This window comes from Saccopteryx leptura, chromosome 9 (assembly GCF_036850995.1).
Source record: "Saccopteryx leptura isolate mSacLep1 chromosome 9, mSacLep1_pri_phased_curated, whole genome shotgun sequence".
Lineage (NCBI taxonomy): Eukaryota > Metazoa > Chordata > Mammalia > Chiroptera > Emballonuridae > Saccopteryx > Saccopteryx leptura.
Window position 1 is genome coordinate 23,346,085 of NC_089511.1, and position 25,606 is coordinate 23,371,690.

Sequence of the window (25,606 nt, forward strand, 5' to 3'; positions counted from 1 at the left end):
TACCAGACAGCCTGCATCCTAGCCCACTGCGCCTTCCCTGCAGCCGAGTAACTGCCCCTGCTCTTATCCAGGGCCCTGAAACTGGACCCATCCCTTCTCGCTTACCCAATAGCTCAGTTCCTGCAATTGTCCCCTCTCTACCATTTACTTTACCCCCTATCTGTTGGGTTCTTCCCCTCAGCATCTAGGCATGCTTTATTACCTCCCGTCTTTAAAACTATTTTCCTGTGACCCCAGATTCCCCTCCAGCTATTCCCTCATCCTTCAACTTCTCTCCAAAGAATTGCTGCATGACTGCCTCCTCGCCCTCACCTTTCTCTCTCCCACTATTCCAGTGAGGCCTTTGTCCTCACCACTTTGTCCTCGCTGGCCACTCTCTCAAGGTCACTGGCATTCTTCTTGCCGAATCCAATGGCCAGTTTTCTGCCCTCATCTTACATAACCTCTTGGCAGCTGATACCCCTCCTCCTAGAAAGGCTTTCTTCGCCTGGCTTTCAGAACCACACTCCTCCCCTTTCCCTCTGCCTCACTGAGGACCCCTCCACTCCGCCAGGCCCTCCATCTTCAAATATCTTCTGGAGTAGGCTGGGACTAAGTCATCGACTCTTTTCTTTTTGGTATCTACCATCTCTTTATAGGTGATCTCATCCAGTTCATTAGTTAAATAGTTAAATATTTTCTTCATATACTTAAATGTTTTCCTAAATATTAAAATTAAATGTTAAAATACGTAAGTATTTTTGTTATGCTATGACCTTCAAATTTCTACCTCCAGCCCTACCTTCTCCCCAAGCTTAGGTTCGTATTCCCAAATTACATTCAACATCTCTATCAAATCGTTTATCAAATCTCAAAATTTTTATAGTCAAAAAATGGTTCTTGCTCCCCTCCAAAAAAATTTTTTTTGGTTCTTTCCCCAGTATTTCCTTTCTTAATAAATAACTTGACCAGTTTTCAACTTGCTCAGGTCCAAACTCAAGGAGTCATCTATGATGCCTCTCTTTCCCGTCCCATCTCAAATCCTGCTGGCTCTACTTCCAGAATGTCTCCTGGGTCAGTCACTTCTCACCCCTCCACCGTGAGCCTTCTCGACCCTGCTGATGTCATCCCGCCTTGGCCACGGAGACAGCTCCCTCACTAGTCTCCCGGCTTCCACCCTTGTCACCTCAGGCAGCAGGTAGAATGTGTTCCGAAACATACAAGTCCGATCATTTGTCTTCCTAGAACATGCCAACAGCTTTCCGTAATACTTGGAATAAAACCCAAATTCTTCACCATGGCTGACCCGCCCTGCACATTCTGGCCTGGCCATGTCTTTGACTTTGAGCCTGACTGTCTGTCCCATTGCTAACTCAGTTCCCATCACACTGGGCTCCCATGTGCTCCCCAAGAGCCCACAAGTGCACTCATGTTGAGGGGGCTTGCTCTTCCCTCTCGGAATGACTCTTCTCTCAGGATCTGTCTTGTTCTTTCATATTACCCAGGTCATGTGACCACCCTTCTAAAAAGCCATTCCAACCCCACCATTGCTCTGTTTTCCCTTACCGGATCATTTTCTCCCTGGCACAGGTTACTATCTGCAATTATAGTCTTGATTTACATGTTTATCTGCCCCCTTTCTGTCACCCCCACTTGAATATAAGGACCACACAGGCAGCAACATTGCCAGACTGTGTGTTATCATGTCCCTGGTACTAGTGGGGACCCCAGGTGCTCAGTGGATATTTATTGAATGAATGAACAAATGGGTGCTGTTTAATATACACAAAGTACCTTCCAAAGTGTTCCTGCCTGAAGCTTATAGCAATTCTTTGAGGACGATAGGAATATTCCATTTTACACTGCAGTCCCCATTTTACAGATGAGGAGATGAGGCACAGAGAGATTATATGGTTTTCCCAAGGTCACATGGCCTGTATGTGTAGAAGTTGTTGAGACACCAAGCCGCATTCTAACTCCTGATCCTTCTCGCACTCAACAGATTTCCTCCAGTCCTCTCCCCTCGGGGCCCACCCAGCGCCGGATCAGTGTCAGCACCAGCATCGGAGGCGAGACCGGGCTCCTGAGCTGTGTGCTTCCGGAGGAGCTGCTCCTTCAGATCCTGTCTGAGCGCATCCAGGTGCGTCCACGCTCGGGCACGGACCTGCAGCGCTCACACACGTCCCCGTTGGTGCTGGGGCTCCAGGCCATTGCCCACCAACTGCAGCTTCGAACCCCGGGGCCTGGAAAGGGAGATGAGCTTCCTCACCCTCACATTCACCCTCACCAGTCATTCACTTGTCCCTTTGACAGTCCCCGTTGGTCCCCAGCCCTGGTTCAGTGCACTGCCTGAAGCCATTCCTGTTCAAGGACCAGCAATCAGAAGGTTATATATTTAAAAATAAACAGAAAAAGAAGGCCATGGCACAACGGTGTTTTCAAAACTCTAAGGTGGAGCCATTTAGAGTTAGAATATGGAAACATGTTCATTGCTATAAAAATAAGCTTTTAATATGTTATTAAGTGAGAAGAGCAGATTATGTACTACCTGGTTTCACTTATATGTGGAATCTAAAGAATAAAATAAACAAACAAAACAGAAACAGACTCAGATACAGAGAATAGACTAACAGTTGCCAGGTAGGAGGGGGTACTGGGTGACAAAGAGGAAGGGACTGAGAAGTACAAGTTGGCAATTACAAAGTAGTCACGGGGATGTAAAGTACAGCACAGGGAATATAGTCAGTAACATTGTAATAACTACGTGTGGGGCCAGGTGGGTGCTAGACTTTTGGGGGGATCACTTCGTAAATTATGTAAATGTCTAACCGTTATGCTGTACATCTGAGACTAGTATGAAATAATATTAAATGTCAACTGTAACTGACAAATTAAAAAAGAGTAAAAACTCCCAAGCGTATGTTACCTGTGGATAACCATGTTACCTTTGGATGATTATAGATTTTTAGTCTTCATTTCTGAATTATTTTACAATGACATATTGCTTTTAAAGTCAGAAACACAATACCTTTCCTTTTTTTTTTAATATTTATAAGTGTTATACAGTTTAAAAAAAAACAGAGCAGCGGGAGTGGGGAGGGTGCCCCTGAGCCTGTTTGCTGCCGGCGGTTTGCAGAGAGCGCAATTGCCAGGCAGGTCCCACAGCTGAGTACTTGCTTTGGTTTTGCAAACTGGGCCACAATATTAATGGCGCATTTAAATTTAATAAAATCAGTCTTGAGGTTCCCAGAAGAGGAGGAATGTCATCCTCAGAAATGATTTGTGTAAAGTTTGGACTGCTGTGGCAAAAGGTGCCACACTCTCAACTGATTGGAGCGAGGTGGTCCAATAGTGTGCAGGTGTTTCGTGGACCCAGAGTAAAGGCTGAGGTCACTGGAAAAGCCCACGGGGAGCCGGTAGAGCTGTGCTGCTCAAAGCACTGGTCTTTGTGGTCTGCACTGCTTCCTTCATCGACCAAGTCTTGCTGCAAAGGAAAAGATAATGGCAGACCCAACCTGAGTAGTCTATTCAGTGATGCAGTTGATTTACATTCTGACACAAGATTCTTGTCTCATCAACACTGGTGTAACCGGTTCCTGGCCAGTGGGGGCCAGTCTGTGCGCTGTCCTTTGAGTGACACGGTGGCGCAGCAGAGACTGGTCTGCAGCAGTTAGTATGATCAGAGTCATTACACTCCAAGGCAGTAACACCACTAAGAAAGATGCAAATGGCCCGTCCTACTCCTCTCCGTCCTTGCTGCCTGCTACCCTGAGCGTGAGGACATCTTTCCTTTGCACCTTCCCTCCCTGGATCCCCTGGGTCCTCCCAGGCCCCGACTTTAACGTTTAGTTTGTTTTCTTTATTTCTATTGAGAAAGAATAAATACTTTTCTCTACAAATATATATGATAAAGATCCTCCATGACTGAGCAAATACTTTAATTTTTCTTCTTTATTTTCTAACAGCACCTTGAATCTAGCAGGTAGTTTAATGGTATTTTCACCTGGGCTCAGTAGGTTTGCAGAACCAGCTGCAGCACCGGTAAACGCACCAATGAAAGAACAAGCCACCTTAGAGAGAACAGGCGGCCCTGTGGCCATGGTAACCGTCTTTGCTCTCTCTGGTTTCAGCTGAGTGACTGCTGGCAAGGAGTGGTATTTGACAGCCTCGAGACGCTCTTCGCTCGGAATGGGGCTCTGGCTCTCCTCTCCCTGCTGAAGGCCATTGGCAACCGGGAGCACATCTACGTTCTCAACATGGCCCAGGACTACACGGCCATGAAGGCCCGGGAGAAAGCCAAAAAGGAGCAAGAAGGCAAGGCCCGCGCCCTCCTGGACTGGCCTTCACGCCCTAACCAGCCTTTCCTTTGAACTTAGCTTCGCCTTTTTAAAATGCTTCCCTGCCATGATAGCCCGTTGGACTTCAGTGAAACTATTACGCTGCCATCTCACTGGTGCCCCACCTCTGCCCCATAGGGTAGCTGGAGTCCTCGCTTGTCCTGCTGCACAGGGAAGGGGCGGAGACAGAAAGGACCTGAGGGGAGATGACGACTGAAGGGGGAGCTCAGCTCCTCTGACAGCACTCTGCCCCCTTTCCCAGTTTCCCAGTGCCACAGTGTTCACGGTCCCCTCTCTGGGATTGCTGCTGACCTGCGGGAAACACACCCCGGTCCCATCTTGCCTCAGGGGACCGATTGGCTTGTTGGTTTTGTTTAGGCCAATGATGCATTTCCTGTGACACCAGAGGTGCTGCTAAACTTAATGAAAAAGCGGCTACATTGTAGCCTACCGTGTGGCGGACCTTCTGTATACTTATATGTCTTTAAATGGCGCCTTATCCCCACTTTACAGATGAGGAAAATGGGACTCAGAGATATCAAAAGTCTTGTGTAAGATCACATGGCAAGTTAGTAAGGTCTGTGTAACTGAGGCCTTTGCTTTTTTTTTTTATGTCATTACACCGGTGGCCTGGAATAAATTTTCACTCACTTAAAAATAGACACGCACTGGCCTGACCTGTGGTGGCGCAGTGGATAAAGCGTCGACCTGGAAATGCTGAGGTTGCCGGTTTGAAACCCTGGGCTTGCCTGGTCAAGGCACATATGGGAGTTGATGCTTCCAGCTCCTCCCCACCTTCTCTCTCTGTCTCTCTCTCTCTCTTTTTCTCTCTCCTCTCTAAAAAATGAATAAATAAAATAAAAAATAAAAAAATAATAATAATAATTCAGAAAAAAAATAGACACGCACTCAGAGTAATATTCATGTAATAAGTTCCTAATTTAGTCAGAAGCAGACCTAGCGAGTTTTGGCCCCCAAGAGAGGGGTGACACTGTCCCAGGAAGGCAGGGTCCTGCTCTGGCCTCAGCTCCAGCCACATCGCTGCCCGTCCTCGCCTGTCCTCACCTCTCTCTTCCAGAACAATCTATGCAAGTCCTAGTGCTTTTCCAGTGAAGGGAATAGTTATAAACACTGAACTCTCTTAGTTCTTAACCAGAACTCGAAGACTGCTTCCTTAGAGTCTCGTTCAGAGAAAAATAATTAGGAAGAGTGACCAGGCGGTATTTCCAGCACCAGTTCAGCCTCCAGGTGTCTAGTTTTCCAGAAAACTCATGTCCCCATCATCATCAAATTGAAAGAAGGGATCTCTTTTCATGTTCTCAGTTATCTCTGGATTGAAGTTTTTCACACTTGTATACTGGCTTCTCTCCCCTAAATCGTTCACATTTTGAAAGAAAGAAGCCCTGTGACAGCATACAATAACAATATTCTGTTAAACTCTTGTTTGTATCGAACAGTTAAGAATACCAGGCACTGGGCTTGACACCATTGTTTATTTGATCCCCACAACAGTCCTATGAAGGAGGAATTAGTTTTCTTACCTGTTGCTATATCCCTTGTCAAATGTTGGTGAGAGGGCTCACGTGCAGGTCTCTGAGCCCAGAGCTAAGCTAGTGGAGTGTGAACAGGGCGCCATGTACCTTCCTGCTGAGTGTGAGCCACACTTCCGGGCCTGGAGTCTGCAGGGTATGGACATGCTCCCCTGAGCTCTGTCACCCTGAGCTCTTTAGTGACACGCTCAGAATGGGTAAAGTCAGCGGGTGGTGTATTTCCTATCCCTGCCATAACAAGTTACCACAAACGGGATGATTTAAGACAATACAGATTTATTATCTTATGGTTCCAGAGGTCAGAAGTCCTAAAATCGAGGTGTCAGCAGGGCAGCCTTCTGTCGGAAGTGCTAGCAGAGGATCCCTTCCCTCCCCTTTTCCACTTTCTAGAGGCCTCCTGCCTCCGTGGCTCCCCGTCCCTACCTCACAGCCCCCTGACGATTGCCTCTGTGGTCACATCTTCTCTCCCTCTGCGTCATCATTGCGTCACCTTCTCTGTCTCCGGCCCTTGTGACTATATAGGGCCCGTTCAGATAATCCAAGGATAGCTCTCCAGCTCAAAGCCCTTGACTTCATCACACCGGCAACATCCTTCCTGCACGGAAGGTAACATAGTCACAGGCTCTGGGATCAGGACATATTTGAGGCCCCTATTCAGCCTGTCACAGATAGAGACCAGCTTTGGAACTGTGTGAATGAAGGAAGTCCCACCAGAGATAAGGAATGCCGCTGTCACACCAGCCACCTGTCACTGTCACAGACCCTGAGAGCTAAGCCCCTGGAGGTGCCCACAGCTGAAGCTTGTGCGTGCCTTCTCCTCACACTCCTGTCTCTGTTCCCCCACAGAGCAAAAACACAGGGAAGAGCTTGAGAAAAAGAAAGAGCGTCTCCAAAATATGGATGAGGAAGAATATGACGCCTTGACAGAGGAGGAGAAAACCGTGTTTGATCGGGATGTGCAGCAGGCCCTTCAAGAGAGGAAGAAGAGGTTGGAGTCAAGGGCCAGCCTGAGCGGAAGCAGTTTCCCTGCGGGCAACTTCAGCTGGGCACGCAGCCCATCCTGGCGACCACAGTCATCCTCCAGGATGGCAGCAATGGCCGCGGGAGGCCCAAGGGGATGACCAGCTCAGAGCAGGAAAACCTTGAGCATCCAGAGTGCTGGTTGCTGCAGCCTTGCAGGGTTTCTCCCAATTTCCTGTCCTTCCTTCTGGGGTGGGGGGGGGGGGGGGGGGGGGGGGGGGGGGAGGGACCTGGGACTACAGAGAAGGCTGTGCGATGCAATGGGGGTGTTGCCCCAGTGCTGTCCCAGGGCTTCTGGTGGGACTACAGAGAAGGCTGTGCGATGGAATGGGGGTGTTGCCCCAGTGCTGTCCCAGGGCTTCTGGGGGGGGAACCTGGGACTACAGAGAAGGCTGTGCGATGGAATGGGGGTGTTGCCCCAGTGCTGTCCCAGGGCTTCTGGGGGGGGAACCTGGGACTACAGAGAGGGCTGTGCGATGGAATGGGGGTATTGCCTCAGTGCTGTCCCAGGGCGTCTGGGGGAGGGGGACCTGGGACTACAGAGAGGGCTGTGCGATGGAATGGGGGTGTTGGCCCCAGTGCTGTCCCAGGGTTTCTGGCGGGGGGGGGGACCTAGGACTACAGAGAAGGCTGTGAGATGCAATGGGGGTCTTGGCCCCAGTGCTGTCCCAGGGCTTCTGGGGGGGGGGGCCTGGGACTACAGAGAAGGCTGTGAGATGCAATGGGGGTCTTGGCCCCAGTGCTGTCCCAGGGCTTCTCGGGGGGGGGGGGGGGCCTGGGACTACAGAGAGGACTGTGCAATGGAATGGGGGTGTTGGCCCCAGTGCTGTCCCGGGGCTTCTGAGGGGGGGGGGCTGGGACTACAGAGAGGGCTGTGCGATGGAATGGGGGTGTTGGCCCCAGTGCTGTCCCAGGGCTTCTCGGGGGGGGGGGGGGGCCTGGGACTACAGAGAGGGCTGTGCGATGGAATGGGGGTGTTGGCCCCAGTGCTGTCCCAGGGCTTCTGGGGGTGGGGGGGACCTGGGACTACAGAGAAGGCTGTGCGATGCAATGGGGGTGTTGCCCCAGTGCTGTCCCGGGGCTTCTGGGGGGGAGGACCTGGGACTACAGAGAGGGCTGTGCGATGGAATGGGGGTGTTGGCCCCAGTGCTGTCCCAGGGCTTCTGGGGGTGGGGGGGACCTGGGACTACAGAGAAGGCTGTGCGATGCAATGGGGGTGTTGCCCCAGTGCTGTCACGGGGCTTCTGGGGGGGAGGACCTGGGACTACAGAGAAGGCTGTGCGATGCAATGGGGGTGTTGCCCCAGTGCTGTCCCAGGGCTTCTGGGGGGGACCTGGGACTATAGAGAAGGCTGTGCGATGGAATGGGGGTGTTGCCCCAGTGCTGTCCCAGGGCTTCTGGCGGGGGGGACCTGGGACTACAGAGAGGGCTGTGCGATGGAATGGGGGTGTTGCCCCAGTGCTGTCCCAGGGCTTCCACTGGCTCTCCCTGACAACTGTCCCCTAGGTGTAGCTTATCAGCCTCTGTGCTCAGGTGTCCACAGCTGGTGACCGAGGGCTACTCTCTTGACATAGTGGTTGCTCCCCAGAACTCAGCCACTTCTCCTCCTTCCCTGGCCACCACCTTGGCCTTGGTGGCACTATCCATGCCTAGAGGTCTTATCCTCAGCCCGAGCAGTTCACCAGAGACCTTGAGGACAATCTCAAGCCGGCGCTGTCAGCCACCTTCTGGGCCCATCATTGGACTGCCTGGGATAACTGGGTCCCCTCCACACCACCTAAGACTCAGGGTCGCTCTCTCAGGCTCTCAGATATGGTGGCAGTGGGACACATGTCCTTATTACCTTCAAATGTGCGAGGGAAAGGGGTCTTCTATTTCCTTCCCCTCCCTAGGAGTCCAGTATTGGGGTGGGAAGAGCCAATATACTTGCCTACAATTTAACCACCTTCCTACTGCACCTCCAAACTCTTCCCACTGACCCCGAATAAGCCCCCCTGTCCTCTCGGCCCCTGCAGTGTTCCCTCGGTCCCCTACTTGATCCATTGTGAAATGCCCAGTCCTCCAGAGGTATGAAAAGCTGAGCTTTGGGATTCCAAAGGAATCTTTTTATCTCTCATCCAGACCATTGCTTCCAAGTATTTGTCTCATAGTGGACTTAAAATATGCAAATTTGGTCTTCCAAGCTCAGCAATGACTTGTGTGTGAGACATGCATGCACGCACGCATACACGAAGTTCTGAAGTCGTGGTGAGTCAGCTTCAATGGGCGGAGAGGCACAGCAACAGGGATTCCTGGAATTGAAAATAGATGGGCTTTGTATTTTCAGAGACGCTATTCCCTCCACATTTGTTTGACCTTGGAGCCGGCCTTGGTGCCCTCACTGCCGTTAGCGGCAGGGCCAGCAGGGCTGAATCCACAGCAGGGAGAGAGGGTGGGGGAGAGGGATGTGGCTCTCAGGTCCAATGCCAGGCTCCCAAGCTAGCCATGGTAGGGACTGCTGTTAAAAATGCCAGTTCTTGTTGTCTGAACATCAAATAACAGTGTAAGAAGCTGGGCCCCATCGGTACTGATACCAGAACAATCTTTGAAAGCTGCTTTTAAGGCATGCCAACATCAAGCTTATTTTCAGCCCTTGCCTCTCCTTTGAAAGAAGGTCAAAGTAGAAATATAGATTAATTAGAACTCTTAGCTGAGATTCCGTTCATCAGTTTTACTGAAAAACCATTCAAAGATAGTGTGTCATCCTTTCCCGTTTTCCTTCCTTCCTTCCTTCCTTCCTTCCTTCCTTCCTTCCTTCCTTCCTTCCTTCCTTCCTTCCTTTCCTCCTTCCTTCCTTCCTTCCTTCCTTCCTTCCTTCCTTCCTAGTTGCCCAATCTTCTTTTGTTCCTTCCTTTCATGTCCCGGCAAACTCTGCCCCCTGTAGCCCCCCCACACACACACCAGACAATCAATCCCAGGCAGGGAGGGGCTCAGGCAGGAGGCCTCTGAACTCGGTTTTCTCTGCCTGGTTTAATAAAGGGAGCTGGAGAGATTGGCAAAGGAGATGCAAGAAAAGAAGCTACAACAGGAGCTTGAGCGGCAAAAGGAAGAAGATGAGCAAAAAAGGAAGATCAGAAAACCGAAGCCAGGATCAGTACGGGAGGAGATGCTTCTGAAGAAGTCTCAGACCGCAAGCCGGCAGGTAGAGCGCTCCCTCGCTCCTCACCAAGAGCACAGCAGGGGCTTCGGCCACTGTAAAGGTAGCAGCCCTCCCTCGCTCCTCACCAAGAGCGCAGCCGGGGCTTCGGCCACTGTAAAGGTAGCAGCGCTCCCTCGCTCCTCACCAAGAGCACAGCCGGGCTTCGGCCACTGTAAAGGTAGCAGCGCTCTCTCGCTCCTCACCAAGAGCGCAGCCGGGCTTCGGCCACTGTAAAGGTAGCAGCGCTCCCTCGCTCCTCACCAAGAGCACAGCAGGGGCTTCGGCCACTGTAAAGGTAGCAGCCCTCCCTCGCTCCTCACCAAGAGCACAGCCGGGCTTCGGCCACTGTAAAGGTAGCAGCCCTCCCTCGCTCCTCACCAAGAGCGCAGCCGGGCTTCGGCCACTGTAAAGGTAGCAGCCCTCCCTCGCTCCTCACCAAGAGCACAGCCGGGCTTCGGCCACTGTAAAGGTAGCAGCTCACCAAGAGCACAGCCAGGGCTTCGGCCACTGTAAAGGTAGAGCGCTCCCTCGCTCCTCACCAAGAGCACAGCCGGGCTTCGGCCACTGTAAAGGTAGCAGCTCACCAAGAGCACAGCCGGGCTTCGGCCACTGTAAAGGTAGCAGCCCTCCCTCGCTCCTCACCAAGAGCACAGCAGGGGCTTCGGCCACTGTAAAGGTAGCAGCGCTCCCTCGCTCCTCACCAAGAGCACAGCCGGGGCTTCGGCCACTGTAACCCGCCCTGCAGCCCAGCACGTTTCCCTCCAGAAAACTGCCCTGATACTGCTAGTTGGATTTTATGGTGGAGCAGAAGATAGAAGGAAAAGGACCAACATCTATGAAACGCTGATTGTGTGCTAAGTGCTGGGGTTTTGCTTCATGTAACCCTGTCATAATTGGCATCCTGCCCACCCTGCGAGGTTCAAAGACAGGAACCTCTTCTGAGGTTGGGAGAGATGAAGTTGCCATTCCAGCATCTCTCCCAGTTTTGTCTGACCACAGCCCTTGCTCTTTCCGCTGTCCCCTGCAGTCCCCTACATGGTACAGAATAGGCCTCTTTTACTAAGCTACAAAGCCAGTGACGCCCCTGTGCTCCAAGCACCTGTCCTTGAAAACAGTCAAGGAAAACTCGCAGCATGAGCTATTCTTGCAGACGGTGCATCAGCCTGCCAAGGTTAGGGGCCATATCTCTGTCCTCTGCAATGGGGGAGGGGCCGAACAGCCAGAGCAGCGCCCAGGGTGTAGCCTGCCGGTGTGCACGGAGGCCGCTGCAGCACTGTGAGTGCTGAGAGTGCAGCTAAAGCCAGACTCGCAGCCAGTGTGCAGACTGGTCCCAGTAGGTGCGCAGGAGACAGTGACCACTGTACCCTGTGGCCTCTCCCAAGGCCCCTGGAAGCGAGTGTACGGGGGACATTTTTGGTGATCTTTTCCTGTTAATCCTGCAGAATACCAGCTCTCAACTGGGAGTGCACATCAAAGTCACTGTGCACCTTTCTCAAAATGTAAACGCCGGGTCCCAGCCAGATCTATAACAAGGGAGGACCACGGAATGGATTTTTTTTTTTTTTTTTTTTTGTATTTTTCTGAAGCTGGAAACGGGGAGAGACAGTCAGACAGACTCCCGCATGCGCCCGACCAGGATCCACCCGGCACGCCCACCAGGGCGTCACTCTGCCGTGACTAGAGCCACTCTAGAGCCTGGGGCAGAGGCCAAGGAGCCATCCCCAGCGCCCGGGCCATCTTTGCTCCAATGGAGCCTTGGCTGCGGGAGGGGAAGAGAGAGACAGAGAGGAAGGAGGCGGGGGTGGAGAAGCAAATGGGCGCTTCTCCTATGTGCCCTGGCCGGGAATCGAACCCAGGTCCCCCGCACGCCAGGCCGACGCTCTACTGCTGAGCCAACCAGCCAGGGCCTGAATGGATATTTTGATAAAGCTCCCCACAGTGATTTTTAGGCACCATCTTGGTGTATATAAGTGGTGCCTAGAATCCTGTGAGCACTTCTCACAAAACAGAACATTCTCTTGCTCTTCCTTCAAGAATGGTTTTAAACCTATTATTTTATGTGTTTTGCCTTCTAGACTCTTTCCAAATTGGAGGCCAAGACGGACTCACTAGAAAGAAAAACATCTGAGAGGGAGCAGGTAATAACTGAGAAGGAGGAGCTGAACAAGAAGAGAAAGAACCAGCTGGCGGATAACACCCTTGGGCACCCTCTTGTCCAAGACCAAGAGGACGGCGAGGGGGACCTCCTGACGGACGCTGACAAGGCTTTGGCCCAGAAGTTTCAGACCTATGAGTTGACTTTGAAGGATATTCAGAACATCCTCAGATACTGGGATCGGAAGCAAGGAGTGCAAGTGCATCACACGGGGGCCGAGGACCTGGCCCACGAGCCCGATGACCAGCGCCAGGTCCCATCCGGGGGGCGCAGAGGCCGCAAGGACCGGGAGAAGGAGCGGGCCGAGAAGGAGCGCCTGGAGCGGGAGAAGGCGGAGAGGGAGCGCCTGGAGAAGCTCCGGGCCCTGGAGGAGCCGAGCGAAGGCGCTGAGGCCGACAAGGAGGACGACCACGAAGGGAAGAAGGAGCTGGGCGTGCCGTTCATTAACATCCAGACACCCGACTTTGAAGGCTCCAGCTGGAAGCAGGCCCTGGAGAATGACAGGCTCCCCAAAAGCGATCAGGTACACTTCTGCAAGATGGAGGTGTAATGAGTCAGGTGGCAGGTACCATGCCAATTGTCATGAAAGTTTTCTTTCTACATAAAATCCATAGCCCTTTCATTCCATTCATCTCCGATGCCCCCTTGGATAAGGCACTAATAGCTAGACAGGCCTTTTCTGCTTGGTGAAAATCCATAGAAAGTGCCACAAATCTAAATTATTCCATCTAACTTCATAAAAAGCCACCTGTAGAGTTGATTTTTTTATTCAGCAGTATTGCGTGGACAGTACGATGCTCCATGCTGGCAAGACCACGGTACTTTGAGGTGAAGCAAGAGCCTCAAGCACTCTAACATCTTTTTCCCATAAGCTTCTCACTGTAACAGAGATTATATATCACATAGCTTTTATGTTCCTAAAAACGGAAGGTTTTGCCAAAAGCCACCTTTGGTGGTAGTTTGCAGGGGATAGTTTTTATAGCCTTTTGTCCAGGGACAAACTTTCTCAATTAAAAGAAATTTAATTTTTTTTTGTTTATTTACAAAAATAGATAGGCCAGATTCAACCAGGGACGGGGCGGGGGGCGGGGGGCACAGTTTGCTGACCTCTGGGTTAGTTTATCAAAAACTAGATGTAACGTTAAGAAGTAGAGGAAAGAGCCCATGACAGTTATAGAGCAAGTAAGGTTAGATGGGAGGGTAAGGGTCATTCAGGAGGGTGGATTCTGATGCGGTCTGGCCTCCGAGTCTCGCACAGTGGTGCCAGGTGGCTGAAGAAGACAATTAGAGGACTCCCAACACCAACTCCTTTCGTTTCATAATTATGCCAGGTCAGCCTGCGGTAAGGAGTTGTTTTTTTGTTTTGTTTTGTTTTGTTTTTTTTTTAAAGATACTCCCTGAGGATTCTTTTTTTTTATTTTTTATTTATTTATTTATTATTATTTTTTTTTTGTATTTTTCCGAAGCTGGAAATGGGGAGAGACAGTCAGACAGACTCCCGCATGCGCCTGACCGGGATCCACCCGGCACGCCCACCAGGGGCGAAGCTCTGCCCACCAGGGGGCGATGCTCTGCCCCTCCGGGGCGTCGCTCTGCCACGACCAGAGCCACTCTAGCGCCTGGGGCAGAGGCCAAGGAGCCATCCCCAGCACCCGGGCCATCTTTGCTCCAATGGAGCCTTGGCTGCAGGAGGGGAAGAGAGAGACAGAGAGGAAGGAGGGGGTAGGGGTGGAGAAGCAGATGGGCGCTTCTCCTGTGTGCCCTGGCCGGGAATCGAACCTGGGACTTCTGCATGCCAGGCCGACGCTCTACCACTGAGCCAACCGGCCAGGGCTTTTTATTTTTTATTTATTCATTTTAGAGAGGAGAGAGAAGGAGAGAGAGAGACAGAGAGACAGAGAGAGAGAGAAGAGAGAGAGACAGGGAGACAGGGGGGAGGAGCTGGAAGCATCAACTCCCATATGTGCCTTGACCAGGCAAGCCCAGGGTTTTGAACCGGTGACCTCAGCATTTCCAGGTCAACGCTTTATCCACTGCGCCACCACAGGTCAGGCAGGAGTTGTTTTTTTGTTTTTGTTTTTTCCAGAAATAGTTTTTGTGTTTTTTTTTAAAGAAAAAAAAAAGAACATCTCATCTTGGTTGGTACTCTAGTATTATAGCCAAGATTACCTTCTGGCTTCAATTTACATAAATAAATAAATAAATGTCAAATCCCATGTCAGTAATGAGAAAAATAAACCCACCAAGATTATCTTCTTGCCTTGTTTTATGCTCTCCACATTCCAAGCCATAGGTTTAGAGCAGTGGTAGTCAACCTGGTCCCTACCGCCCACCAGTGGGCGTTCTAGCTTTCATGGTGGGCGGTAGCGGAGCAACCAAAGTATAAATAAAAAGATAGATTTAGCCCTGGCCGGTTGGCTCAGCGGTAGAGCGTCGGCCTAGCGTGCGGAGGACCCGGGTTCGATTCCCGGCCAGGGCACACAGGAGAAGCGCCCATTTGCTTCTCCACCCCTCCGCCGCACTTTCCTCTCTGTCTCTCTCTTCCCCTCCTGCAGCCAAGGCTCCATTGGAGCAAAGATGGCCCGGGCGCTGGGGATGGCTCTGTGGCCTCTGCCCCAGGCGCTAGAGTGGCTCTGGTCGCAATATGGCGACGCCCAGGATGGGCAGAGCATCGCCCCCTGGTGGGCAGAGCGTCGCCCCATGGTGGGCGTGCCGGGTGGATCCCGGTCGGGCGCATGCGGGAGTCTGTCTGACTGTCTCTCCCCGTTTCCAGCTTCAGAAAAATGCAAAAAATTAAAAAAAAAAAAAAAAAAAAAAAAAAGATAGATTTAACTATAGTAAGTTGTTTTATAAAGATTTATTCTGCCAAACTTAGTGAAAATCTGACATAAAGTACTTGGTAAGTAATTATTATTATTATATGCTTTAACTTGCTGTAACTCTGCTTTATAAATTTTATAAAGCAAAGTTACTTCCCTACTTTATAAATCACCATTACTGTAGAACTGGTGGGCGGTTAGAAATTTTTACTACTAACAGAGATACAAAAGGGGCGGTAGGTATAAAAAAGGTTGACTATCCCTGGTTTAGACCCCTGGTCGGCAAACTGCGGCTTGCAAGCCACATGCAGCTCTTTGGCCCCTTGAGTGTGGCTCTTCCACAAAATACCACATTCGGGTGCTACCTCAATAAGGAATGTACCTACCTATATAGTTTAAGTTTAAAATTTTTGGCTTTCAAGGCCCTGGCCGGTTGGCTCAGTGGTAGAGTGTCGGCCTGGCGTGCAGTAGTCCCAGGTTTGATTCCCAGCCAGGGCACACAGGAGAAGCGCCCATCTGCTTCTCCACCCCTCCCCCTCTCCTTCCTCTCTGTCTCTCTCTTCCCCTCCTGCAGCCGAGGCTCCATTAGAGCAAAAGTTGGCCCCGGCGCTGAGGGTGGCTCCATGGCCTCGCCTCAGGCACTAGAATGGCTCTGGTTGCAACAGAGCGACGCCCCAGATGGGCAGAGCATCACCCCCTGGTGGGCATGCCGGGTGGATCCCGGTCAGGCGCATGCGAGAGTCTGTCTGACTGCCTCCCCGTTTCCAACTTTGGAAAAATACCAAAAAAAAAAATGGCTTTCAAAAGAAATTTCAGGCCCTGGCCGGTTGGCTCAGCGGTAGAGCGTTGGCCTGGTGTGCGGGGGACCCGGGTTCGATTCCCGGCCAGGGCACATAGGAGAAGCGCCCATTTGCTTCTCCACCCCCCCCTCCTTCCTCTCTGTCTCTCTCTTCCCCTCCCACAGCCAAGGCTCCATTGGAGCAAAGATGGCCCGGGCGCTGGGGATGGCCCCTTGGCCTCTGCCCCAGGCGCTAGAGTGGCTCTGGTCGCGGCAGAGCGACGCCCTGGAGGGGCAGAGCATCGCCTCCTGGTGGGCAGAGTGTCGCCCCTGGTGGGCGTGCCGGGTGGATCCCGGTCAGGCGCATGCGGGAGTCTGTCTGACTGTCTCTCCCCATTTCCAGCTTCAGAAAAATACAAAAAAAAAAAAAAAAAAAAAAGAAATTTCAATCATTGTACTGTTGATAATATTTGGCTCTGTTGACTAATGAGTTTGCTGACCACTAGGTTAGAATATTGCTTAAAGAACTCCTTGGCTCTAGTAATTTAACAATTGGTATAAATTATTCATCTCTTTCCTCCCAGACATTCTAAATCCTGGATGTTAACTATAGTTACACATTAGTCAGGAAATGTCTCTAGCTGCTTGACCTACAGGATTAGGGGCCCAGGATTACTTGAAGATCATGACCTGCAAGGCCTAAAAGCCCCATTTGGTCCACAGAATGGACACTCGAGTGGGCTAGAGCATGCACTGTTGTGATAACAACCATTGATCTAGGAGTAGCATCCTTAGTCTGAGGGTTTTACATGCTGAGTAGGAAGTTGATACTAAATTTTCAAACCATCTGCTCTGGAGCATGCTCGCTCTTTATATATCAGAGCACAAAGCGGGGATAACATGGGGAGAAATTCTCCCAAGTTTCTTTCCGACTCCTCTCTTCCCTCCCATCTTCTCCCTTTCCCAGACCTTTGTTTGTTTTTTCTTTGCTATATTTGAACCTGCTCCCATCCCAACTTTCTTTCACCTTTGGAGGAAAGAACATTTAAAGATAAAAGAAAAATTAACATGGGCTCTGATATATAGATGGGACAATGATAGGCATCAGAATCTTAAGAGCTGGTCTCTTTAAACAGGGATTTATTGAGTGCCTACTGTATGCCAGGTCATGTGCTATGTTGACCTGGTTCTTGTCCTAATAGAATTTACAGTCCATTTGCAACGACAATTAAATAGTCACAGTAAAGTACAAGTGCCTGGTCTGGGGCATGGGTCTGGAAGACCTGCAGGACTGTGTCAGAGGCCCGTCACCCCTCCCCTGACACATGGCCACCTCGTGGAGTCCACTGGGAACATGGAGGGAAAGGCGGGAGGGCTGAACCACGCTGCATTCTAGATTAGAGGGAGCCCACCTTCTACACATGAAATTAACTGTGGACTTTTCTTTAGATCCTAGACTTCTTGGGTCTGGGTTCCTCTGGAATGACCATCCCAGCTCCTGTCTTATTCTCTGTAATCCCCTACCCTGTGAAGCGGCTGCCTTCATCCACAACAGAAATCTTGCAGCATTTTGTGTTTGTAATTCCACTATCCGAAGAGCTCTCCCTGCTGGAGGAGAAAAGAGAAGTGGAATCAGAGGCAGAGCTGTCGACCACGACCACCACCACCAGCTCTGCAAAGGTAGGGTGTGAGCCGCTGTCCCGGCCTGGGCGAGAGTGTCTCCCTCCACGCGGCCAAGAAGTGGATGTGCTGCTGGCTGTCGTACTCGCTCAGGTGTTCCCCCTCCGCTTGCTGGCGATCCTGCCTGAGGACCCCGCTCCAGCCTCTCTGAGCTGCACCTTCCCTGGCCTGACTTTTCCTACTTCCCAAGAGGAAACTGAAAATGACTGGTTTTCATCTCCCAACCTTTCCAGTCCCCATGGGAGGGTCTAGGGAACTTGTCAAATTACTATCAAGTGCCCTTGCAAGAAAAAAAATAATAAATGCAACTAGCTCTTCCCAAAAGATAGTATAATATCTGTGTGAAGCTAAGTACATAAAAATATGAGTCAACAGGCACAGGTTAAGGGAACATGCCCTACTAGAGAAAGAACAGGTTATGGAAGAAGTTACGATAGGAAAATTAGACTACGGTGGCCCAAAATTTGAATCTCTCCTCATGGTCTCCTACAAACCATGCATATCAGCAAAGAACAAACAAATTCAGCAGCAAATAAACCCACCTGCAGGCCCTGCCTACAACTCAAGCAAGGGACGGAGAATGCCCAGTCTTCAGTTTGCGAGCAAGCAGGAAATCTACCCCTGCGGGAGCAGCGTCCCTGCGCAGGCCTTACTAGAGCAGAGCCCAGATAAAAAAGAAAAACTTGTCCACATCGGAGATCACTATCACTCTTTTCTGAAAATTGGCCATTGCCAGGAAAGAGTTACGCATTCTTGGGTGTAACCATTTTAGGAGGAACTCTGGTTTCTCTCCAGTTGACAAAGGAAAGCTCTTCATTCTAGAAGAATGACAGCTGACATTAAAGAAAGAAGGGTAGGATTAGAAAAGAATTGTTGTGATCCCTGCTGGGGGTGGGGGATGATTAATGAGCACCAGCGGATACAAAGAGCAGCAGTTTGTTAAGGAATAAGACACTCACTGCAGCTAAAGCACCAGCCCACAGGTGACGGGCCAGCTGCAAAGGGAAGAGCCTACTTTATCATGGCCACATCTGGCAGGCCCCACTCCAGCCACGAGAACACACTTCACATCTGTATTCATGGGTCAGCCTGACATTATTTGTCCCCCATGGTGGTGGAGTGTGATGTACACAGCATCCTCTATACATCTAATCAAGCTTTTAAGTCTAATTTTCAGCTTATGGGAAATAGAGTAGATAAAGGAATAAGTTAGATGTCGGCCTCAGAATAGACAGAAAATTTCAGACTGTGGAGTATTCTCTAAGAACACAGAACTAGTCTCTCCAAAAAGTCAATGTGACGGGGATTGGGTAAGGGGTCTACATTAAAAGATACTAAAGAAACACAACAACAAAATGCAATATAGGAACATAGTCCTGCCAGCGTCAAGCTTTCTTTAGGGTCTTGGCCTCCTTCTCAGGGGATCAGGTGCCACGGAAAGCTCTGGTCTTCTCTTTACTCCTCTTCTATCTACTCTAGTGTAGGCGGCTGGGCCCTGCCTGCTCTAGGCAGCCACCAGCATCCTGACCCTGCAGCGGCATCACCCCAGACTGCAGACGTGTTGTCGGCATCTGTGTCTTCTGTTTCTATGCATGTAAGATGAGTATTTAAGACCTTGTCCTCACTCTTAATTAAAATCCAGGAGGAGCTGACCGCCTCAGCTAAGGGGAGCAAACAGAAACTGAAAGAAAAAACAGAACCAGTTCGCGAGACTTCAAAGGACACTCCGAAGGACACTCCGAAGGACACTCCAAAGGACACTCCGAAGGACACTCCAAAGGACACTTCGAAGGACACTCCAAAGGACACTCCGAAGGACACTCCGAAGGACACTCCGAAGGACACTCCAAAGGACACTCCGAAGGACACTTCGAAGGACAAACGTCCCGTGGCCTTCAACAAGAAGGGCCTTCCCGTTACGACCTCATCAGAAATAGAACAGAACGACTTGTCTGAGCAGCACTCCCAGGAGAAGTTCGTCAGGTGGGCCTCCGAACAACCCAGGGAGAGAAATGCTGAAGCCCCACATGGAGGGCGCAGCTGTCATGGCACCTGATGGGAACAGGGCTGTCCTGCCCGGGGGACCCTATGGACCACCGTGCCCAACCCAGCGGGACAGGACTTCCCCCAGGCAGCAATCCTGTCTTCCCTTGGCCCAAAGGGAGCATTCTCATTTGAAAAGCCCATGTGGTCATTTGCAGGCTGAATAATTTCCGGTGGGTCGTGCCAGCCAATGGTGAGGTGTCACTGAGAGTACAGTTCTCTGCTACTAACCCCGGGAACTATGACCAGACGTTTAACTTTGAGATCCTTGGAACTGGCCGCCAGTACCAGCTCTACTGCCGCGGGCTTTGCTGCTACCCATCCATTTGCCAAGACCCAAAGTAAGTGTATAAAGAAAAGGTTGACAGGCACATTTCAGGTGCCCCCTCCATGCTACTTTGAACAAAGTGGCTCTTCATACTAACGTGGAACTGGGACAGCCTCCCAGGCCCTCCTGTCCTGCCCTTCAATGTCTTGGACACTGACTAAGCCACAGAAATTATGTGATTCCATGAGACTGAGATGAAGTTAATATTTGGCTAGTTAGTTTGCTTATTCAACCAGTAAGTGAACTGAAACAGGTTTTATATTTCCTATAGGACTTTTTGTGCTACAGTATAAAGATATATGCGCATCTCCACGGGCATGCTCTTTTCTGAGCTACTGAACCCTGCGCCCCCTATGCATGACATAAAGGCACTTGGCTGGGCAAGCCCCCTCCCTGCCCCTGGGAAAGGGCCCCCTTTTCTTTTCTTTTTTTTTTTACAGAGACAGAGAGAGAGTCAGAGAGAGGGACAGATAGGGACAGACAGGCAGGGACGGAGAGAGATGAGAAGCATCAATCATCCATTTTCTGTTGCGACACCTTAGTTGTTCATTGATTGCTTTCTCATATGTGCCTTGACCGTGAGCCTTCAACAGACCGAGTAACCCCTCGCTCAAGCCAGCAACCTTGGGTCCAAGCTGGTGAGCTTTTTGCTCAAACCAGATCAGCCCATGCTCGAACTGGCGACCTCAGGGTCTCGAACCTGGGCCTTTCACATCCCAGTACAATGTTCTATCCACTGCGCCACTGCCTGGTCAGACGGGAACGTCCCTTTTATAGCTTGTTTACCCAAAGGAGCTCTTTTGAAATTCTGACTAAGGAGCCCTATTGGGCAAGGAAATTGGAAACCAGTTAATATTCACCAGAAGTAGTTTTCTATAGGGATTCTTGGGAATTTTTCTAGCTGGGCACACAACAACAGGAAATCGAACTCAGCTCTCTCATCAGCCCCTTGTTATGAAAGACAACAGTGGGAATCTTTTTTCTCAATTCCTAACTGTACTGTTTTCACTCAGGGCCCAGGGAGGGAGGTAGCAGGAATAAAGGCTCAATAAAGGTCTTCAGATTAAGAGTCATTCAGTCTCCAGGCACCTGGACCCTTTGCTGAACAGCGAGTGTTGAGTTGATGTCAACACCAGGTGGTGGCATTGAATTTCCTTTCCTCTCCTCTTCTCTTCTTCCCCTGCATTCAGAGTGGTGTTCCCACAGCGGCAGATGGACATGAAGGCAAATGAGGTCATCTTTAAGAAGTATATTGTGAGCATGGAGAGGTTTTACTTCGGACCACTGCTCTGTGGAAAATCAAGAGATAAGTAAGTGTTCCATTATCTCAAAGCAGGTTTTAGAACCCTGGGTTGGACTCCTGAATGGTACAAGCAGAGTTTCTATGTAGACATATCTTTTATTAGTGCTGCCTCAGTCCCTGAACCACAAATTAGCAGAACTAGGTTCTTGTACCTCAAGTTTCTACTAAGCACCCAGATGAATAGGGATACCATTTGCCCAGAGGGGAAAGCCGAGAAGAGGACGAGGCTTTGGTGGGGGAAGGATGGGAACAGGAGTTTACTTTGGGATATGTTAAGTTTGAGATGCTTGGAAGATACAGTGAGTCGCCATGTAAAGCAGGGAATAAGCTACAGGGTTTGGGTTCTCAGAGGAGAGAGACCTGTCTTCAAGACAACAAAAGCTGTGGGCGTGGATGAGGTTGCCTCAGAAGAGAGGATACAGTAAGGAGAGAAGGAACACAGAAGGAGCCCCAGAGTGTTCCACCATTCGCAAGAGCTGAACCAACAAAGGAGATGGGAAAGAGGGCCAGAGCTATTGATAGAAACCAGAAGAGAGTGGTATTACAGAGCCACAAGAAGAGGGTGTAGTCAGCTACTGACCACGGCTGAATGCTATAGAGAGGGTAAAAAGATGAAGACATCGGTGTCCACGGGGTTTAACAACTGGAGGTCACTAAGCGCCTCAGCAAGAGTCTCTTGGGGGGAATCCCGAGGATGTAGCCCCAGTGAAGCGATTTGAGGAGTGAGAAAATGGAGGCTGGGTGTGAAGAGAGCTCCGTGGGAAAGCTTAGCCGTGAAGGGAGTTGGGGGAAGTTGAGAACGGGAGGGAGACATGGAGTCCAGGGAAGGCTGTTCATACACTGTTATTCCTACAAGGTTTGGATGCTGACAGGAGGTGGGGAGGGAGAGGTCGGAGTTGCGGGAGAAAGTACGGGCCATCGCTCCCTGAGACAGCACAATGGGATGCGTAGATGTTGGCCTTTGCCAAGCAGAGGGACCGTCATCTCACATGAGGAGAGAACTTCCGGAGCAGATAGGGTTACAGATGTGGTTAGAACAGTGAGAGGGTTCCCATGCAACTGTTTATTTCCTCCCTGGTGAACGATGCAAGGACTCCCTAACAGGGAGGGAAGTGGAGGGAAGTTAAAAATGTTGAGAAAATAGAGACAGTGTGAAGAAAATGTTTTTGTAGAAAGTGGGAGAGCGAGAATATTAGAGAAATGTATTAAGATCACCAGGCAGAATCAGAGGCCAAGGTGAGGTGATACTAGATTTTCAGTGTTAGATTTTAGTGGTACTAGTTTTTTTTTTCTAGCTAGATGCACGTTTCTTTATTGTATAGGCAGGGAGTGAGCCCCAACCGAAACCAAGGTCTCAGCCTGTCATCACTCAGTCATCTAGCAGGTGTTGTGATAAGTAGAGAGGTTGATTTCTGTGGTGGAACACATGGGCCACCCTTGCTCTCCATTCCTCTAACATCTCCATTTTGTGTCCTGAGATGCTGGACTAGAAAGGGAAGGTGAGGAGGGTTTGCTGATGATGGAGAGGATCGTCGGGGCCTCCTAGCAGGGCCTAGCAGAGGGGAATGCGGGCCAGGTCGATGGACATGAGGGACAGACAAGCCGAGGGTTGGGAGTCAGGGAAAGAAGGCCATTCAGAGAGGCATGTGTCCAGGATAGCACTGGAGTTAACCAGGGTTTGGGGAAACGGCACTGGTCCAGGAGGAAGACAGCGCCCAGAAACAAGGACCAGTACAAGGAGGTATAATTCATTTATTCTTTTAAACCAGGGGTCCAAACTACGGCCCACGGGCCACATGCGGCCCCCTGAGGCCATTTATCTGGCCCCCACAGCACTTCCGGAAGGGGCATCTCTTTCATTGGTGGTCAGTGAGAGGAGCATAGTTCCCATTGAAATACTGGTCAGAGCCCTGGCCGGTTGGCTCAGCGGTAGAGCGTCGGCCTAGCGTGCGGAGGACCCGGGTTCGATTCCCGGCCAGGGCACATAGGAGAAGCGCCCATTTGCTTCTCCACCCCTCCGCCGCGCCTTCCTCTCTGTCTCTCTCTTCCCCTCCTGCAGCCAAGGCTCCATTGGAGCAAAGATGGCCCGGGCGCTGGTCATGGCTCTGTGGCCTCTGCCTCAGGCGCTAGAGTGGCTCTGGTCGCAATATGGCGACGCCCAGGATGGGCAGAGCATCGCCCCCTGGGGGGCAGAGCACCACCCCTGGTGGGCGTGCCGGGTGGATCCCGGTCGGGCGCATGCGGGAGTCTGTCTGACTGTCTATCCCCGTTTCCAGCTTCAGAAAAATGAAAAAAAAAATAAATAAATAAAATAAAAAATAAAAAAAAAAAAAAAAAGAAATACTGGTCAGTTTGTTGATTTAAATTTACTTGTTCTTTATTTTAAATATTGTATTTGTTCCCGTTTTGTTTTTTACTTTAAAATAAGATATGTGCAGTGTGCATGGGGATTTGTTCATAGTTTTTTTTTATAGTCCGGCCCTCCAACGGTCTGAGGGACAGTGAACTGGCCCCCTGTGTAAAAAGTTTGGGGACCCCTGTTTTAAGCCTTACTGAGCCTCAGTGTTCTCATTTGTAAAACGGGGAAGGAGTAGCTAGCACCCACCTCACAGCTTCGTGAAGACCGCCCTGGAAAACGCACGCGAGACTCTGAGCACAGTGCTGGGCGGCGGGTGTCAGGGCCACCCCTCCTCCCCCTTCGGCAGCCACACCGAGGGCACGCTGCCTCTCTGACTCTGATTATCTCAGCCGTGCTCTTGCCTCCCTTCCTCCATCGTAACCTGTCCACCAAGCTTTTCAGACCGTTAATGGGCCCCAGCGGGTACTGTGGTGCTTTACTTCTCTGACCTGTGCTGTGATCTCTGAGGATGTGTGTCTTTACTGGACATTTCTTGTGCTTCCCATCCTTTTCTACTTGGTACCATTACCTGAGCAGCTTCCAGTGCCCAGGATGCTCGACTCTGTGGCTCTCTTCCTAAGGGAACAGAAACAGCCTTGTAACAGCGAACAATGACACATGACTCCACGGCGGAACAGGAACATCTGTGCGGGTGTAGGAAGCAGTGAATGAGGTCATCTCTAAGACAGATGCGAAATAAATCACTCAGATTATCATCTCTTCTGGGATTATAAGCACTGGGAAGGGTAGAGCTGTGTATTTCTCAGTTCAGATTCTTTGCAATAACTACCATTCGCTGGGCATTTGACACCTGCGGCAGTCCCAAGAGCACGGGGTGCACACTTTCACTCTACTTAATACTCACAGAAATCCTAAGAGGTTTCGTCATCCCATCTTAGAGGTGAGAAGACCAAGGCTGGAGGCGTCAGGTCACAGCTGCAAGTCTCCTCAGTGACAAAGCCTGTGCTCTTAGCCACCGTGCCACTGCCTCAGTGTGTAGCCACACTTTCCTTCGGAACTGTCCTTGCCCCTCACAGTTTCCTTTTCCACCTGAGTTCTTAGTCCGTCCTCACATTGACATCCCTAATTTATTCCTGATTTTTGTTCATTTCCAGGTACAAGTCCTCCATGTTCCCAGGCAACATGGAGACCCTGACCATACTGAACAATTCCCCAATAGATGTGGACGTGTTCTTCTGTTTCCAGAATGATGTCAAAGCAAGCACCTACTTTCTGGAACCCATGAACATGACTCTAAGACCCAATGAGAAGCAGGTGCAGCCCCATGGAAACCAGTCACTAGGGCAAGGCTCTCCTGGGCGAGCTGAGACCTTGGTATCCCCAGTGTAAACGTACTTTGTTTGAACTCTTCCGCTAGATGCTGAATATATGGGCCTACCCTACTGCGGTTGGTTTCTTTGAAGACAGCCTTGTTTGCTGCATCCAGGAGAACCCAGAGCCAACCATCTTCAAATTAAGCTGCCAGGGGATCCGTCCAGAACTGGAGGTGGACCCTAGGCAATTGCACTTTGACCGGCTCCCGCTGTACAGGTCAGAGTTCTTGGGGACACCAGGACTGGAATGGAATTTAAAGAACATTTAGTTCTAGGGTGACCAATTCATCCTGGTTTGCTAGGGACTTGCCAGGCTTTAGTACTTTAAATCCTGCATGATGGGAAAGTCCCAGTGCAGTGCAAGTCAGGATGGTTAGTAGTAACCCTGTTGAGTTAACTTGGGTTCAGTGGCTGGACTTCAGAAGGCCCACACCTTTGCACTCAAGGTCAACTGCCAAACTGTGTGCATATTTGCATTTTTCTCAGAAGGACTAGCTTTTTCCAGATTCTGAAAGCAGTCCGTTACCCTAACAGGTTAAGAATCGTTAGCCTAGAAATTCGAGTACAAACAGAGAATCTTAGACCAAAACTGGAACTTATATATTCATTTGCTGGAGTCTTATTATTCTACATAGAGAATGTTTATTTCTGGGGCTGCTGGGACAGAATTGTTATAATGTAGATCCTGCATTCTTTGATCAATA

General features: G+C 50.4%; 1 protein-coding gene across 2 annotated transcripts in view; it reads left to right on the forward strand.

The window, feature by feature from the left end:
• The window catches only part of HYDIN (HYDIN axonemal central pair apparatus protein), a 395,035-nt gene that overhangs the window by 305,977 nt on the left and 63,452 nt on the right, over positions 1–25,606 (forward strand). For both annotated transcript variants that reach the window (XM_066348740.1, XM_066348741.1), the window contains exons 41-51: positions 1,982–2,119; positions 4,110–4,293; positions 6,713–6,854; positions 9,905–10,067; positions 12,140–12,742; positions 17,266–17,496; positions 19,139–19,479; positions 19,698–19,880; positions 21,058–21,177; positions 24,684–24,843; positions 24,947–25,119. In XM_066348740.1, coding sequence (XP_066204837.1) covers positions 1,982–2,119; positions 4,110–4,293; positions 6,713–6,854; positions 9,905–10,067; positions 12,140–12,742; positions 17,266–17,496; positions 19,139–19,479; positions 19,698–19,880; positions 21,058–21,177; positions 24,684–24,843; positions 24,947–25,119 — 2,438 coding nt within the window. The remainder of the gene's footprint in view (positions 1–1,981; positions 2,120–4,109; positions 4,294–6,712; positions 6,855–9,904; positions 10,068–12,139; positions 12,743–17,265; positions 17,497–19,138; positions 19,480–19,697; positions 19,881–21,057; positions 21,178–24,683; positions 24,844–24,946; positions 25,120–25,606) is intronic.